The sequence below is a fragment of the Setaria viridis genome, chromosome 5 (assembly GCF_005286985.2).
Source record: "Setaria viridis chromosome 5, Setaria_viridis_v4.0, whole genome shotgun sequence".
Lineage (NCBI taxonomy): Eukaryota > Viridiplantae > Streptophyta > Magnoliopsida > Poales > Poaceae > Setaria > Setaria viridis.
The window spans coordinates 9,277,697-9,295,938 of record NC_048267.2 but is presented as its reverse complement, the minus strand read 5'-3'; the positions used below and the strand labels follow the sequence as shown (position 1 = coordinate 9,295,938).

General features: G+C 44.5%; 1 protein-coding gene and 2 long non-coding RNA genes across 3 annotated transcripts; all 3 read right to left on the bottom strand.

Moving 5' to 3' along the window:
- Nucleotides 1-867: 867 nt before the first annotated feature.
- Nucleotides 868-1,673, bottom strand: LOC140222974 (uncharacterized). Its single transcript, XR_011898364.1, has 2 exons — nucleotides 1,368-1,673; nucleotides 868-1,219 (listed from the first exon to the last, which is right to left on the bottom strand). It is a non-coding gene; the product is annotated as an uncharacterized lncRNA (long non-coding RNA).
- A 4,986-nt stretch (nucleotides 1,674-6,659) lies between these two features.
- Nucleotides 6,660-7,482, bottom strand: LOC117859262 (uncharacterized). The gene is made up of 2 exons (XR_004641136.2): nucleotides 7,151-7,482; nucleotides 6,660-7,059 (listed from the first exon to the last, which is right to left on the bottom strand). It is a non-coding gene; the product is annotated as an uncharacterized lncRNA (long non-coding RNA).
- Nucleotides 7,483-9,003: 1,521 nt separating this feature from the next.
- LOC117855812 (transcription factor MYB61) lies at nucleotides 9,004-10,614 on the bottom strand. Its single transcript, XM_034738199.2, has 3 exons — nucleotides 10,079-10,614; nucleotides 9,816-9,945; nucleotides 9,004-9,706 (listed from the first exon to the last, which is right to left on the bottom strand). The coding sequence occupies exons 1-3, from the start codon at nucleotides 10,215-10,217 to the stop codon at nucleotides 9,166-9,168; spliced, it is 810 nt and encodes a 269-aa protein (XP_034594090.1). The 5' UTR covers nucleotides 10,218-10,614; the 3' UTR covers nucleotides 9,004-9,165.
- Nucleotides 10,615-18,242: the final 7,628 nt, after the last annotated feature.

The following is an 18,242-nucleotide window of genomic DNA, read 5'->3' as shown; positions in this document are numbered from 1 at the left end:
AGCAAAACCATATAGCCAAACACAGGATAATTTGCTGCTGGTCCACCTCCCATTGTCTCTAGATATCTTTCAATTTCCATGGGTGGTAAAAGATTTGCAAGTGTATTTTTAGGCTTCTCCTATTTTCTCATACTCCCATGAAGCTCACAGGGAGGTCTATAGTAACCCTATATTTTCTCGCTCCAGCAGGTTTCATTGTTTTGTCTACTGGAAAAAAAAGTTTTAAATGAAATGAAAACTTTGTTACAATTACTTGGAAAATAACAATGTTTTGTCTACGAAATGTTTCTGTTTTATTTTCCTTCTAGAGATAACAATGTTTCCATGTTGCATATATAACCTACAAGTCTATGAAGACCATCCACAATTTGTTCTTTTTTCAGTGCGTACATAAGAATTTTTACATGATACTCCCACTGTTCGTTGTAGTAGATGTATTAATTAAGATTTTCAAGACCAATGATTAATCAAATTATATGCGTACTTAGTGTGTATACAAGTTAAATGAATATACTCATATTTCAATATTATATATTTTTCAATATGATATTAATTTAATTTTGTTGCAATTGGTGATATACTGCAAGAGAAATTTGTGGTAAAATCAGTCCTCTATAGAGTTTTTAATCCTAATACAGCTACTAATCGAGAACGAACGGAAGGAGTATGTATTACTTTTATAGGCACACTTTATTACTTGTATCGTTTGTGCTATGTATACTCTTGCACCATTGCAACATCGAGTTACACCCAAGTTTGAGCGTTTTTTTTGTTCCATTTGCATACCCGCCCTTTTCTCTGAAATTTTAGATCAACAATCCAAGGTCGGCGACCACTCTTGTGCACGTATTTTTGTGGAAATCAAGGTAGTAAGTAATTAAGCTCAATTATTCATGAAGCCGAATACACACGGCAGCATAGTACAGCAGCAAATCACTTGCAGGCCTACTAAACGGATCATGCGATTAAAACAAAAATTAAACTCGATAACAGCGGAAGTAAGTTTATTCGAACAGCAGTACGTGAGAAAGACGATCAACCAGCAGCGCACGCACGGGCATACATGGTGATCACACAGCCGGCGGCGACGGCGGCAGTGCACTTGGGGTGGGGAGAGGGCCGATGGGAGGGCCCGCTACCGGCGCCGGCGGAGGAGGCGTGACCTGGTAATCGCCGCTCAGAAGCTTCCGCGCACCGTGATGCACGCCGCCGTCGAAGCCTGCACGCATGTGGAGTTCAGTGCGTGTGAATATAAAAGAATTAATTAACAGTGAGCTGAAGCAACCTGATTACATTGATTATTGAAGGAAATTACATATAAAAACTATGCTAGCTTATTAGTAATTAACAGTGGAGCCGACCTGTACCTGCAGAATATGATGTGGTAGTGGTAGCCTCCGAGGAGTGTGGAGATGATGTGACGAGGACTAGCACTAGCACGATCTTGAACAGAGACGACCGTGGAGATGCAGTGGCGCTCCACATTGCCATTGCTAGCTTGTGATCACCAGCCAGCTAATCGATCAGCAGGCGATATGAGACTGAGGTCTGAGAGTGAGAAGAGACGTGTGTGCTCTGTTTGCTGTGTATTTATAGGGCGTTCATGGTGGAGAAGGGAGATAGCGAGACCAACCTCATGGAAAAAACTACTGCCGAGCCATAGTAAATGTAAATCACTCTCCGAACTCGAACTAGGCATTTGCTAATTGCTACGTACGTGTCGGTAATCACATGGGTCCAATGCTATTCCTTGGCTTTCACTCCCAGCTGGAGTAAATCATCGATCGACATGGAGTATCGAACTAACGATAGTCGTCAGTCTCCCAGGTTTGTGGAATCACTGTACGTGTGATCTTCAGATGGATCCTTGCACAGTGACCGAGCTCAGTTTGGCTATGTGGCAGTGAGGCATTGCACCCCAAGTGATCCTCGAGATCCAGGCCCGGCCAGATCTAAACTAAACATGCTCGAGATGCGATGGAGAAATATAAATGGCTCAGATTCGAGTTGTCGCCGTCAAGTTGGCTGAGTTCGTGGGAAACTTCGTACGTGCACGGCAAGCCAAGCAAGAAACTTCGTACGTGCACACGATAATCCTAGTGTCCCCCGTATCCCTAGACCCTATAGTACTCTCGTCCTAACCTTGTAAGCGTATCATGCAACAACGCAACGCAAAAAGCTCCATGATGAGGTGTGGATAACTCACCGTAGTAGGAGATCCCATATTCGATCCCCTTCGAAACCGGATTTTCCTGAACTATTGCAGCTTCAACACATGCTGGGAACCGATGTCCGAGTCCATCTCTTCGAAGCAGGCATGTGAGTGTGAGTGTAGATTGTAGGTCTTAACTTGCGCATAGGTGTGTATGGGGTGTGTGTGGAGTGTATCTTTATATAAGTTCAGATACTACAACATGTGGAGTGTATCTTTGTGTAAGTTTAGATACTACAACTTGTACTTTTCATAAGTAAGGCTACGTAAAAAATCACCAGTTTACATAGGCCGGACCACCTTTAATTTGATAGCTATCCAGAATTGACCCACCGGCCCACCACAGACTATTGCGAGGAGCCTCATCTAGATGACTAGATTGGCTCCAAACGTTAAGGTTGCCCGCACCGAGGAACTCTACCCGTTCCTCCAGTACCGCAGTAGCGTAAAATGTGCTGCACCGCGGTACTGGGAGCAAGCGGACCGGCACCCTTCCGCTATTTCCAGCAGGTTCCCAAGGCGTATGTTACCCTCCTCCAGCCGCCACCAGCCCCAACCACCGCGCCCTCATGCCTCCGCTCGGAACCGCCTCCCGCAGAGGGGGGAGAGGGAGAACCGCACCAGGGCCGGATCTTGTCGCCGCCGCTGCCGCTAGAGGGAGATGAGGTAGTCAGGGGAGGGAGGGAGGCGGCGGTGTCGGGAGGATTGGGAGGTGGCGGCGGCGATGGCGGAAGAGGGAGGGAAGGGGGCGTCGATGTAGGGAGGGAGGGGGAGGGGGCGGGGGCGGGAGGAAGGGGGAGGGTCGGGGAGGCGGCGGGAGAGGGAGGGAGGGAGGGAGGAGGCGGCGGCAATGGCGGGAGAGGGAGGGGAGGGGGCGGTGTCGGGAGGGCTGGGGAGGGGGAGGCGGCGGTGACGATGGCGGAAGAGGGAGGGGGGGCGGCGTCGAGAGGGCCGGGAAGGCAGTGGCGTCGGGAGGATTGGGAGGTTTCTCTAGCTTTGAACATCTAGGTTGGGACTTTAAAAGCTTGTACTTTTTCAAACAGTAAATATACTTTTGTATATAACAATACAATCTTATTGTGTTTGTTAACATATTGTAATAGAATTTAGTGGTCCTAAAGTTTTCTTCTCAAGACCACGTGGATGTTCAAATTGGTATCTATTTGATATTTGTGATGAGAGAAGCAATACTCCATTTCTAGTTAAGAATTAAGATTCAACTACTGCCATGGTGTTGAGCAACTGTAGGAACTCTCCCCGTTTCTTGGTGGACTATTGGAACCATTTGCGACGCTGAGCTTGGGCTTTGTTTCAAATTCGTTCTAATGTTTTCTCAAAGCATACGTAATGCACAAATAACATAGGCACGTAGTCCATACATGCAAAACAACGAACGTTCATGATCATTAACCTTTGGATCATGAACGCTGAGATCATCGTCCTGTATATCTTTGTCAAGAATGGATGGAGAAACAATAATAGACTTTGCTTTTGATTTCTTCCAGTCGTTTGCGTACTACTTCCCTTATTTGTGTGATTAGCTGATGTGCTGAGAATACTATAAAACTTCTGTGTGCGGTCGCAGAGGCCGAATATTTATCCATTTTTTAAAAAAATCATCGCTGTTAATCAGCAGCTAAAAATCAATGGCTATACAAGTGCGAAGGTTGAAGGTGGGTACAGTGCCGTGCTTATATAGGGAAGCTTCGGGAATCAATCAAGCAGTTTATTTCACGATGCTTCGATCGGTTGATCGCTTGGAGTTGGAGCTTTCGTTCTGGCCGAGGTTCGCCATGTGACAGCGGCGCCGACCGGAAGTGCCCGATGACGGCGCCGGCGGCGGAGGCGCGGCGCGGTTCAGAAGCTTCCGCGCACCGCCGGCGAGGTCTGCAGGTAGATAGAGTACATCAGAATCGAGCGCTCAATAAACTAGCTTAAAACTTGCTAATAAGCAGCTAGCTGCCTTAAAAACACAGATATAAATCCATGCTGCACCTGCACTTAAAAGCTAAACCCTAGAAATGAACCGACACATTAAATGAAATGAAACTAGCAGTACGCGCGTACACACCTGATCGTGTTCTTCGAGCCTGTGAAGCAGTTGGACATGAGACAAGCAATAGTACTGCGACGATCAGTAGCAGTAGCAGGGACGACGTTCTTCTCGCAGTGGCGCCCCACAAGATCATCACTAGCTAGCTAGCTCAGCTGGGCAGCTGGCTGCTGGCCGATCGATCGATCAATTTGGTGTACGTATCGATCGGATGTATTCGCCGTTGCTCGGAGCCTCCGATCCGCATGGAAACTTGGATCATCTAGAGGCCGGGGGCAACATTCGAGATGCGCGCGCAGTGGAGAAGATCCAGAGATTCTACTTGTCGCCGCGTTGTCTGCATGCACCACTCGCCGGAGCAAACTAAAAAAAGCTCTACGATTCAGAGGTCTATCGATCTGACGATCTCGATCGCTCGTTCTTCTCATCCCGATATGTAGATGCAGGTGCCGAATCATGCATGCATCTGCACGAGAGCTATGGTCTCCGGCCGGCTTCCAATGCTCTGCATGCGCCGCTCGCTGTCGAGACCGCATGCACTGCCCATCGTCCAGCCAGTGTTTTCAGGTGGAAACAACTTCTGAATCAGCGCAGACCTCCCTGCTGCAGTGGAATTTCAGGTGCGTGGGGCGCTCCTTTATGACTTAATCCACAAGTTGGTTAAGCTTGGTAGCTTTAAAGCCCAATAAGCCCAAATAGAATACTAAATCTATTATTTTTCACTGATCACTTTCAACAATTTCTCAAAGTTGGACCAACATATGGAAATAGTAGATTCAACATTTTGTAATACATAAATCAACATTTTGTAAAAAAAATAACACACTCAACATTTTTCGAAATCTATTTCAACAGTTGAAAAAAATGGATTCAACAATTTTACAAACAATGATCAACATCTCAAAAATGCAGTCTCTAGATCTTCTTTGAGGACAGTAGGGCCGCCGGGACGCCGGTGCTCGCGGGCAGCGCGTGCGGGGGGCTGCGGCGGCCGATGCTCGCAGGCGGCACGCGTGCGGCTGCTTGCGGCACTCGCCGGGGCGCGCGTGCGGGGGCCGCGGCGGCCGGTGCTCGCGGGTCGCGCGCGGAGGGGCGACGGCAGCCGCGCTTGCGGCTCGCGGACCGGGGCGACGGCGGCGAGCGAGAGGATCCGGCGGCGGGTCGGGCGCATGGTGCTAGGCCTGGTAAGGGATGAAGCGGATCCGACGACTCAGGTTGCACAGCACGAATATCAAACACCGGAAAGTTATATAGGTTCTCCGGGGCCCATCCATATATGCAGTGTGCAGCTGGGCCCACCGTCCCGGACCGTCAAATGTTAGTGGGGAAGTATGCAAACCAACCCAACCCCTCCAAAGAAATCGCCTTGTTTGATTTCTCCTTTCTAAGAGTGTGTTTTGTAAAGGAGCTATTTGGAATTCTTTAAATTATGTGACACTGCATCCGTCCATAAATATAAGTGATTTTAAAAATTTTAAGACATTTTAAGGCACATAGGAAAAAAATGTCTTCATCCCGCGTTAAAGGTGGGTAGTCATATAATTAATTGGCGCAAGTCACATTAAGTTTTGTTAATTCTTGAAGCGATTAAATTTGGTGTTGGAATGACTATCTGGTATAGATAATTAAGAAAACATAATGCGACTATTCCAATACCAAATAGCTATTCTTGTTGTAGCATTTTTCGTTCATCATTTGATATACTAATCACAATTTATTAGAAAGAATACCGTGACTGATTTTACTAAGCTGAAGTTTTCTTCTTCTTCTTCTTTTTTCTTAACTAAGAGCCTGTTTGGCAACAAGGTGTTTAACACCCGTCACATCGGATGTTTGGATGCTAATTAGGAGTATTAAATATAGGTTAATTACAAAACTAATTGCACAGATGGAGTGTAATTCGCGAGATGAATCTATTAAACCTAATTAGTCCATTATTTAACAATGTGGTGCTACAGTAACCATTTGCTAATGATGGATTAATTAGGCTTAATAGATTCGTCTCACGAATTAGCACAGGGTTCTGCAATTAGTTTTATAATTAGCTCATGTTTAGTTCTCATAATTAGCATCTGAACATCCGATGTAACACTGTTAAAATTTAACACCTCGTATCCAAACACCCCGGAGGTGTTCAAAGTAAGCTCTTTTTTTTTCTTTCAAGCATGGAGCCGACGCACATTTAGAGCCTATCTCTTGGATTTAGTTTGACTTTCTGGCCCATCTCTACGGAACTGGGCCATCCTAACTACAAGACCTTGCGCCATTAATATAAAGCCCATTTAAGAGATGTCGGTCCAACTAGTAGCAGACAGTTTGTGTCTCCCACTCAGAAGGAAAAGACCCGAGGAAAAATATTTGCCTAGATACAATTTGAAATTAGGCGCAAACAGCTGATATCGTGCGACAAACCTGATCACATACCGACACTATATTCTAGCGAAAACCGCCAGATTGTCTGAATTCTTAAACAGTTGACGACGACAGCATCTATGCATGGTCATCAGTTGATCAGCATCTCTGATACAGTGAGCCTGTCTGAACTCTGAAGTATTGATTCATACTAGCCCTACACAACTCTGAAGTAATTCTATGTGCAGCTAGCCATATCCCATATGCAGCGCATATATAGTACAGAGAAGGACGGCGTGCTTGTCGCATCATATCGCTGGAGGCGGCGGGGGCAAGACGACAGAGGCGCTGTACGGAGGGCGTGACGCCGGCGCCGGCGGCGGAGGCGCGGGGCGGCCCAGAAGCTTCCGCGCACCGTGGTGCAGCACGTCGGCGAGGTCGCCTGCATACAGATAGAGTGGTGACATGGATGATCTCAACTAGACCGTACCCATGGAGCACAAAAGCAGCTTACATTACAGTACATTACAGACCTGATGATGTGCGAGCCTCAGCTGAGCCATTTGGGCATGAGATGAGCACAAGTAGTAAGGCGATCATCACTTGCTGAGACATTGTTCTTGTCCTCGCACAGGCCATGATCATCACTTGCTGGATGGCTGGCTGATCGATCAGGTTAATGATGGTGGAGGACCAAGGATACGCCGTATCGCTCTGCGAGTATTTATAGGCGCGGAGAACGGGAGAAGATTGGATTGGCAAATTAAGTACACTGCACCTGCCACCTGCAGCAACCATAGCAGTTTTCTTCAATTTCTGCACCAACTTGCCATGATCCCCATCCACCCACAAGCTAGGGTTTCGATCTCTTCACCTGGTCTGGAGCTGTGGAGCAATTACTCAGAGACTAGAGAGTATACTAAGGGGGTGTTTGATACAAGTAGGATCACATCGGATGTTCGGATGCTAATTAGGAGGATTAAACATGAGCTAATTATAAAACTAACTGCAGAACCCTTATACTAATTCGCGAGATGAATCTATTAAACCTAATTAATCCATCATTAGCAAATGGTTACTGTAGCACCACATTATCAAATCATGGACTAATTAGGCTTAATAGATTCATCTCGCGAATTAGACTCCATATGTGCAATTAGTTTTGTAATTAGATTATATTTAATACTTCTAATTAGTATCTAAATATTCGATGTGATATGTCCTAAAGTTTAGGACGCCGGATCCAAACAAACCCTAACATCATGCACGCACCTTTCTTAGATAACCGAGTGTGTGTTTGAATGGCTATTTTGGTCTTTTTTTTCCTTCTATCTTAATGCAATGATACATAGTTCTCCTACGTGTTCGAGAAAAATACACGCGCACCAGCAACTTAACGTGCGTTGATGCCGAGGTCAGCGACATTCGAGATGCGCGCGCAGCCTGCAGATATAGCGAAGGTCTGATCAAGTGGGCACACAGAGAAACGAGGCCACGAAATATGTAAAAAAACGGCGGAGATTCGAGTTGTCGCCGTTGGTAAACTCATCGGGGTGACGGAATGCGTGTAGATGCATCTCCGATTCGGCACCTCGAGCGCGTGCAAAGCATTGGACGACGGAGTTGGTGTCGACGACGGCGCGGCTTCCGGCGTCGTCCGGTCAATCGACGACGGAGCCATGGGTATTGGTAGGTGGGCTTGACCAGAATGGCCCGGTCCATCCTTTTCTCGCATGCAGCCCACGCAACACCAGACTCTCGGTTACTCAAGGCCCATTTCATAGGAGTCGGCCCAATATTAGTCCCTGCAACGGGGATTTCTTTTTCTGAAAAGAAAACGTCTGTTTGACCCGTCACTTTCGCCGTAGTCCGATTTACATCTCTGATTCAGCGGAAAAACTGATTTTAACTTAAAAAACATAATTAATTAACCTTTTAACTAATTAAACTGGTGCATTTATCATCCCATCTTAATTTAACAATAGTTCAGTGCTATCTAATGACGGTTTATACCGCCCAATCATCAGAATAATCTCCTCTGCTCTCTGGTCTGCCTAGAACTGTGGTGGGCTAGAGTGGGCCGCGTGGAGCGGATTTCACGTAGGCTAAAGGAAAATCTTGACGCGTTCTACAACGAACCATCTCAAAGAAAAAGACCCGGTTGATTCCGCAGACTGCAGGTCAAGTACCAACGTTGCAATTAGAACCTTGTCGTCTGGTCTCGAGAATCGAGCAGAGTAAGGATCACCAAGTTGTGATTTGAAATTAGGCGCCAACTGCCCAACGTGTCTACATATGCAGTGCATGTGGACAACTCGTTTGGGAGGACAAAACCATCCCTGACACTGTTGTTCGGACTGAAACCAGTTCACACTGATTGTATTGTTCAAAGTTCAAACAGAGTTAACAAGCACGTACTCGGATCCTCTTTTTTTTTTCATATTTCATTTCGTTTTTGCACAATTTAAATTTCACACACGCACACACACACACACACACACGAAGCAACTTGCATCTGAAAAGGAAAACAAGAAGCAAAATAAAGAAATCAACTGAACACATGGCCTTCCCAGAAGCTGATCGATCCATCATGGTTGCTGTTGAGGTAGAAATCCCCAAACAGGATGCTCGCGTCATCGACCATCGCCTTCAGGAACTCGTCGTCGCAGCCCGCCTGCGCATCCGTGCAAGCGCTCGCAGTGCTCGTCGGCGACGGCGTTACCGACTCCGCGGCCGCGGCGTTCCGGCCAACGTCCGCGGCCGCAAGAACAGCACCGCCTGTCGCCGCGGCGCTACCGGTGGCCCACATGTCGTTGTCGTAGCTGCTTCTGCCGGCAGCAGCGCCGGCGACATAACCGGCAGGGCATGGACGGTCCGCATTAGCTGGGAGGAGTGGGTTGAAAACGGCTGCCGGATGTGTCCCGGCGCCCTCGCCGCCGCCACGGCGACGGTGGCTCGCGGCGGGCTCTTTGCTCCCGGCCGTGGACGACGCCTCCTTCTGCCGGAGCTTCTTGCGCAGCCGCGCGTTCCAGAAGTTCTTGATCTCATTGTCCGATCTCCCGGGCAGCCTCGCCGCGATCTGGGACCAGCTGCAGACAATAACGATCAAATTAGCACCTAATCAACACAAGGATAGATCTTTACATGCATCAAGTTGACGCGACATGTGGCAATGGCGTTGCTGTGGAGCTCAATTACCTGTTGCCAAGTGCTTCGTGGAGAGCAATGATAAGGTCCTCTTCGTGCTGGGAGAAGCGGCCGCGCTTGAGGTCCGGCCGCAGGTAGTTCATCCACCGAAGACGGCAGCTCTTGCCGCACCTCTGCAAGCCTGCAAACAGCAATTAACACACGCCACACATGAGTAACCAAGAACTATGGTGATGCAATTATAGCCAGTTGTTGAAAAAAAGCTTAAGCTGATAGTGAAAGCCGAGGCGACAACAATGGAGCGAGCACGGTACCTGCAAGCTCAGGGATGGAGCTCCAGCAGCTGACGCCGAAGCGGGCGATGTGGGAGGCGAGCCTCTCGTCCTCCTCCGGCGACCACAGCCCTTTCCTCACCTTCTTCTCCTCGGAGCAGCAAGGGTGTGCCCTCCCCATCTTTGTGTCGTCCGAGCAAGAACGCTTGCTAAGCTCTCGCAATCACAAAGGCATGTGCACACTAGATAAAGTCTGGCTCACCGAATTAAGTACTGGATCGATGCTCTGGTGACAATCTGTCGATTTGTTAGAAACGTGCATAGAAAATAGGGGCAGACGCTGCATCTCGCAGCACTTGTTTATTTCCAATGGGCAATGGCCCATGCATGAATAGTGTACTATACAATATATGCAGGAGTCTTATGTAATTGTGTGATAATGGCTGTAAAGCACCCATGTTCAATCAAGGATCAGGAGGCAGCATGCAGCCCCGGAAGAAGAAGCTAGTTTAACGTGCAGCTGCACTAGCTTGCTGCCATCGCAAAAGCAGCCACACTCATGTCTCTAGCTGCGTCCTTCATAATGATGCTTGATGGGCTTCAGACATGCTGCATGGTCTTTTATACAGGCGTTGCGACATACTAAAGTGTGCTCTTATATGTTTATTGATTTTACCTTGAAGTGCTGCAGCCATGCGTTGATTGGTCACATTCTGACATAGTTTTCATATCACATATTGATCAATTATTGATAAACAGCATAATAGCACCATCTATTTGCTTAGATAAAAAATGTATTTACTCCCTCAAGTCACAAGTAAGTGATGTTTTTGGATATCGACATGGTCTACTAAATATAGCTTGGACTAGTACATTTTTATTTAAAATATGTATTTATAGAACAATATAACTAGTATAATTTTATTTTATTTGTTTTTGCTAAAGACAAGTATATATATACTATTATGAAATCATCACGTCTCAAGACAAATTTACTCACATTATTACCAATATCCAAACAGCTATTTGCAGCTACGAAAAGCAAAAGCGGGTAAGGTACCTGTTCCTGCAAATGTGGTTTCGATCGGTCCTGAAAACCATTTTTTATAGTTTATCACTACCTAAAGTTTCAAGTACTTGACCTAAGAGTTACTCCAGTAGTAGTATATTATACGGATCTTTCTGATGGCCAACAAACAACTAAGAGTCAAGATCATGAATTCTGCCATTCATTTTAACAAGGAACCCCCCCCCCCCCCCCCCCCAAGAGGGGATGTATAGACATAGGCACACACATTGCGATAGCATTGGACCTTAGAAACACCTAGGGACAAGATGATTTTGGATTGGACACTAATTCACTTTGCTACCACAAGATAGCACCACGCACGACTAAAACAGCCTGACGAAACCGCCATGCATAGAAACACCAACATTGGCATGGGCAGACGAGGGGCCACAAGATTGCACCACGCCATAAAGTAAAGTAATACAGTTGGAAGAAACCATCAGAGTTTCTGGCTCCACCAGTAAGTAAACACTAACAACAAGGTTCTGCAAGCTCTAGGAACGAATCATTCCCTTGCTGGACTAGTTCCTTAGATTTCAGGGTTGCTGATCTAAATTGTCCTACATATAATAACATATACTTATGCATGGATACGTGCTCATCTGAGGTAGGAATTACCTGAAAGTCTCTGTCACTTCGTGCAGTAGGAGGACTTGTTAAGCCTTTGGAAGTATATGTAGGGTTACACATATAATAAGTACGTGTAGGGCCGTTATTACCTAACCTCCGTCACATCATGACATGAAACGTTCGTGCATGCATACATATACACATGCATGTAATATATAGATCGATAAGGAAGCCAAACATATCTGGCCTACACTTTTTGGCCCGTGACGATATAATCCACTGAAATTCCGGGAAAGCTATGGGTACACATAGCAGACCTATCTCTCCATTATTAGCTGTTCATGCGTTCATGTTCTTAGAATGGCTTGATGCAAGGACACATTGCATGCACAAGTACGGTCTCCTGTCTTTTGACCATTTCCGTTTCAAATCATACATAATTAACCATTGGTATTTGGATCAAAGTGATTAAATTATTACAGTAGGAAATGTAATTAATCACATGTGCCTAGCTTGTATTTACTCAATTAACAAAGCTGTAAGACCTCAGAATGCAACAACAACATGGCGGCGGCCGGCCGGTATCCACGCGCGTGCATGACGATCGACGCAGCCGACCGGGAAATTTTTCCATGCATGCTTTGATAGGGACGCTCCACCACATTTTCACGTGCCATGTGGGAGTTAAAAATAAAACGGCTAGATGATGCTTTCTTCCTATCTCAATTAAGGCACTTTCTGCGTCAGATTTGTTTACTTCATTACTACGTGGTAACTAAGCACGAAAAAAAAAACATCCATGAACATTTGTAGATGGCTATGTTAAGCTAAAAGTTATGTGTGTAAATAATGACGAGTCACGAGCTAAGTGATTGATGATCTTGGTGGCTACTGGCTAGGCACTAGGCCTAATTTCTAAATAACTGTGCGTGTAATTATTGTTTGGCCTAGGAATCGCTTAATACTAGCTGATGAAGTAAGGTATCCGATCCCTGCACGTAGTAGTGGTTCATACATAGTACACGTTCCTTGGTTGGGATGGCCAATTTGGCATGTAATAGTCAAAACATTAGGGCTCATGGAAGCAGGTGGCGATGCGCGCTGCCTGTGATCCAATCGCCAGCAGCTGCTAGTAGTAGTTCTATTTCCCCAATGAAAATCGCGAACAAGTTATGCATGATCCATCGTTTACCTACCACCGTGCATTATTAGATCCAGTTAATTTCATATTACAAATAAACCTGCAACTTGATTTTTTTTTTAAAAAAATTCAATCAGTACTCCTCCCCTAAAAAAGCGATGAGACAACAAGATCCATGGAGGAAAAAGCTGTGATCATTGCAAGGAATCTGACGCGCACCTCTTGGTTTGTGGGACAGATGTTCATGGTAGTCACATGTATAACCGAATAGCTGGAGTCGTGTATCCATGCCAAGCGCGAGCAGTGCTGCTGCGACCATGTGGGGTTGAGATCGTGTAATCGTATGAGTATGACCAACGTGCCTTGAGGGGGTTGATCGAACAACTCGCAGACAGCCTAAAGTGATGATCCGAAAATAACGTACGTGCAGGGGCGCACCGGTGCGTATTTTTCCCGCTATCTCGCGATCGAGTAGCTTGCAAGCGCTGCGTCTAGAAAATGTTGGGCAATTCATGAAGATAATGATGCGTTGGTTTACTCCTGTTCTTATTGTGGCTTCATGCACGGAGATGAACAAAACCTTTGATTCTAAATTGTCAATAACACAATAAAAATAATTGTTGTGAAAGCTGCATCGTTCACTCATCAGTTTCCGATGCAATGTATCATGTGATCCAAATGGTTTTTAATTATGTGACTAGATTCTATGGAGAGATTAAGCATTGAGCAACTACTAATGCCCTTGTCCTTGACTCTTGACTAGCAATACAATGGTGAGAAATGCCAGCCAACTAATACATACATGTTCGATCCGCCTCTAGCAACGTGACACTCCGATTATCAAATTAAGACATCATAATCCAACAAGATGTTGGCGGCTCTGTCCATATGCGTGATGCTGAAGGCAACTGAACGAGATTTTTTAGGTGCGAGAATCCTTTGAAAAATTTACCTATCCTTTTAAAAATTAAAACATCCTCTGATAGGTATTTACACTCTACCCCATTTCCTTTTCATGTGCCAATGTGTTGCTCATAGTTAAAATAGACACATGTATTTTTTTTTTGAAAAAAAGGAATAGTCTCTGACCACTTCGCCAAATAGGCACATGTATGCTTTCTATAAAAAGCAGTCTATCCTTTATAAAAAAAAATGACACATGTTGTTCCAAGGACATTATATATGAGGACATACATATGTGTTCATAATTTGATCCTTTTCTGCGCATGAGTTTAACTCTATTCAACAATGAATTTAGCATGAAACATCATAATATCATTCATGAACACTTTTGATCAGCTTGTTACACCATCAGGGTTCAAAATTAAATAAATGAAGTCAGAAGTGATGACCGACTGGTGACTAGACAGCTAGTCTAGATCAGTATGTGAGTGAAAACCGTGTTAATTGTGTTGCTAAAACGACAGGTAGATTCACACTAATAATTCTAAAGCTCTAGCTAATTGGAATTACTTTATGAACTGCTGGTGGTGGTCCAGATTAATGTTATCCCATGTGACCTCTGAGGAGTTGCATTGCTATCGAGTGACCAAGATATGACTATCTTTGAGCTGATCATGCAGACACATGTGATCTACATACGTTGTTTACTTTTGATCGCAGATCCTTGTTTATATAATTAACCAGCTGGAACCAGAACAGGAGTCAAAGGATCAATACCGGCAGTACTAGTCCAGGGAAAACCTTGACCAATACCGACAATACCAGTCCAAGGAAAACCTTGCTAATGCTTTGCTGCTTTCAAGGAGATAAAGTTGTATGAATATATCTGGCACTGCATGGCTCATGGTACACGCTCCTTAGTCCTTACTGGTGCCATCTAACAGATCCAACTCAACCACCAATCATGCAAATGAAACCAAGCAGCAGAGGTGAGAATCGTACTCCATGTGTTTGTTTTCTAGATAGTGTAATTGTTTTTTCCCACAGAAAGAACTTTCTAACCAGCTAGCTTAGCTCTATATTGGCAATTGATATCATGTTGATCCGCGTTTACCTACCACCATGCATCGTCAGATTCAACTAATTATCCTATCCATCTTTGCAAAAAAATAAAATAAAATAAAATAAAATGAATGGACTATCCTATTGCCCCACCGGCAACATGATCGTAATTATCCAGATAATGATCAATAATCTCCCCTCAAAAGGTAATGGTGACAATAAGATCGATGGAAGAAAATTAATGTGATCATTGCTTGGAATCTGTTGAGGTTGAGGCACATGGTGCATGAACCTTTACTTGGGATAATTCGTGGTGTTCACATCTACAACCAAGAGTAGCTAGAGAATGGACCATGTATGCAAGAATATGTTCATGGAAAGCGCGTCGAGCGCCTTATTCGTTCATATTGGTTGTTTCTTGAGCCGAGACAATTTCCAACACTTTTTTTTAAAAAAAAAACAGATGTCTTTTATCTAGAATATGTATGAGATCTGCGTGCTACATATACATATATACCATATATATTATTTATTTGGACAACAAGCTCTGGTACAACTATTACCTTACAAGGCAACCAACCTAAGAAAAGGTCACAGGTGACACCCTAAATGATTGCCAAAACCCCTGAACAACAAGCAAACAAAAGGAGAACAATTGTTAGATTAAAATCCAGCAACCAGCTCAACTTTGCAGCCCCAACAGATATTGCCCACTTGCATTATTGAGAACCGCCCCCAAAAAAGCAGCTAAATTCGTGCAGAAAATTAAACAATCAACGATTATCGGCATTTGCAGACGACTGCATAGATGATATTTAATTCGAAATCAAACAAACCCACCCAAACTAGCTAAGCTTTTGTGATGTCTTGTAATAATATGCATGCGCAACAGTAGCATGCGTGCGTGCAGCAGCATGAGACAAAAGGAGATGCAGATGTCAGCCGCGCGCCATTCGTTCGCTGTCGAGCTGCTAGTGGCCATGTTGAGCATCTAATACACTCACTAATCTCTGTCAGCTAATGATTTAGTATCACTCCCGTCAGTTAATCACAGTCTAATTATGTATGCAGCACCAGATCCATCACTGCATGCAGCTAACCCCCAGGCTGCACAACTGCAGATGCATGTACACGCATACGTCAGGCTCTGCATATGTATAGTTTGTTTTTGCAAGTTGCATTTGCATCATATTCTAAGCAAGTTCTTTGCATCATGGTTGGCTAGCTATTGTCTCGGGTCATGTGCACTGGAGAATTTTATCTCATGCCTGCAACCTAAACAAAGGACTGACAAGGTTTTAATTTAATGTGTAATTTCGTATGTTTTATTAGATTAGTTGAGAGTGCAAACAGAGGCCGCCATAAGTTTGTCGCATATGCAACCCTATCACCACACAAGCATAATGCAGGCTTGAATTGTTTAACACTGAACACACACCTAAATAATTGAGGAACACAGGTCAAGGGAATATAGCTAGCTAGCAGCCGTGTGATTGGATCGAGTTCCTAATATTGGTAATTCTGGCATAGTTAACTTAACCTTCTGGAATGGGACGGCTCACCTAGAGTCCAACATGCAACTGTGTCTTTGCTTGACTCCACCTCTTGCCCAAGAGCTAGCCAGAGGATCGATTTCCCTTGAATGTCATGAACTTGTGGTGGCAAGCAACTGGCAATACCATCCACTAATTAGGTCAAGGAATTTATAATTTTTCCACGCATTGCAAGGGCACGTAACTCTATATATGTATAGAAGTCTAGTAGATATATAGTCAGTATCGCCAAAACTAGTTAGGTCATGATAATGTAGTCTACTGCCACAATAGTTTTGTGGCAATGAAAATATGTGTTGTAAATGTAACCCTCCAGAAAAACAAGAAGCCAAGAACTTGATGCCATGGCACACTCACTTTCGGGGCTAGAATGAACCATTTTCAGGGCTGGTTAGTTGATCAGCTTTGAAAATGCATTTCCAGGACTGACCAGCCCTTGAAATGGATGTATTTCAAGGGCTGGCTCCAACGTCTGAATGGTCCTGAAAAAAACAGACATGCTGGAAAACCAGGCATAATGACCTCTTGCAACAACAAAAATCATCGTGACAGGCTTATTGGCCGCAATTTAGGCACTAATGCAAGTTTATCAACTTATTGCTTATGTTTGCGTTCGCCAAGGTTTGTGTATATAGTTTGCATACTAGCTAGCAGCAAGCAAGAACTTCTAGCTAAATGTCTAGAGCTGCAAATTGAAAGTTGTGAGATGCATGCATGTTTACCTGGCGTTTGTATGCATATATAGCCGCCTTTTATGAACTTGCCACGCAACTTGGCTCTTTCTCAGGGTTGTATGCTTTTTGTCTCTTCCCGGAGCTGTGTAGCGGGAATTAATAGGATGGAATGGTTGGCAACATCCTAAGGTTGCTGACGTAGGGGCGATGGTCCACAGTTTATTGTGACCATAATTAAACTTGGCGAAAGATCATCACCGCCAAAGGGCAAAGGGTGGTTGATCACAAAAGGTCATGGTCCTAGGTTTGTGACTATGATCAGCCATTGGATGACTCTATTTCTGGGGTAGAGGTCATAATTTTATCCAAATGCACTTTCGATGAAGCAGATGTTTGATGCATGCATGTTACTGTTGTAGTTTTGACCATTAGCAGCTACTACTTTTTCCTCAAGAAAAAGATTGGCCACCAGTGCTAGATGTAACCCGGATTATCCTATATATGCATGATTCATGATTGGTTGTATTTAGTCTTTGCTGGGTAAAATGAACTACCAACAACCTCCTCTTCTGTAGATGCAAGTTAACTCCATCTCCTCATCAGTTATCACCTTCCCCTGAACTGTACGTTCCCTGCACAGGTATGCAAATGCAAAGTAACAGAGGACATAACATTTGCATGCTGATGCTGATGCTGATGATATCATTTATATTATCTAGTTTTTTTATAAAAACACACATGCTGAAACTCTGAAATAATGTCAAAAGTTTCCAGGTTTATAGGTTATGATTGACTGTATTTAAATGATGCTCTAATAATACCCAATGCCTTTTCATACCGACAAGATGCATCTTATCAGAAACAATAATCATGTATATCCTGTGTGTGTGTGTGTGTATATAGATCCTGTGTTGCCATGTAATGTATAGCAACAGCTGGACATTCATGCATGGATGGCAATGTGGCTTTGCCACATCAACTATCATTCATTGATGCTGTAATAATCTTCTCATATCGCAAGCTAATCATATCCTTCCATCCATCACGTACAGCACCTAATACGTTCCAGTAAACATGTACATGTACTACATGATGAGTAGGCAAAGTGACATAAACATGCACGCATAAGCACACAAAGCTCACAGAGCTAGTCACAACACACGGTAACAATGGATGGTGACCTCCACTGAAACCACACACATTATACTAGCGTAGTATAAGACTGACCCATGAA

What these genes read in the sequence shown, in the direction of transcription:
- LOC117855812 (XM_034738199.2), bottom strand. Translation starts at nt 10,217, where the DNA reads ATGGGGAGGGCACACCCTTGCTGCTCCGAGGAGAAGAAGGTGAGGAAA. An exon ending in CTCCATCCCTGAGCTTGCAG is followed by an intron (nt 9,946 to 10,078) that starts GTACCGTGCTCG and finishes TGCTGTTTGCAG; the next exon opens with GCTTGCAGAGGTGCGGCAAG. An exon ending in CACGAAGCACTTGGCAACAG is followed by an intron (nt 9,707 to 9,815) that starts GTAATTGAGCTC and finishes TATTGTCTGCAG; the next exon opens with CTGGTCCCAGATCGCGGCGA.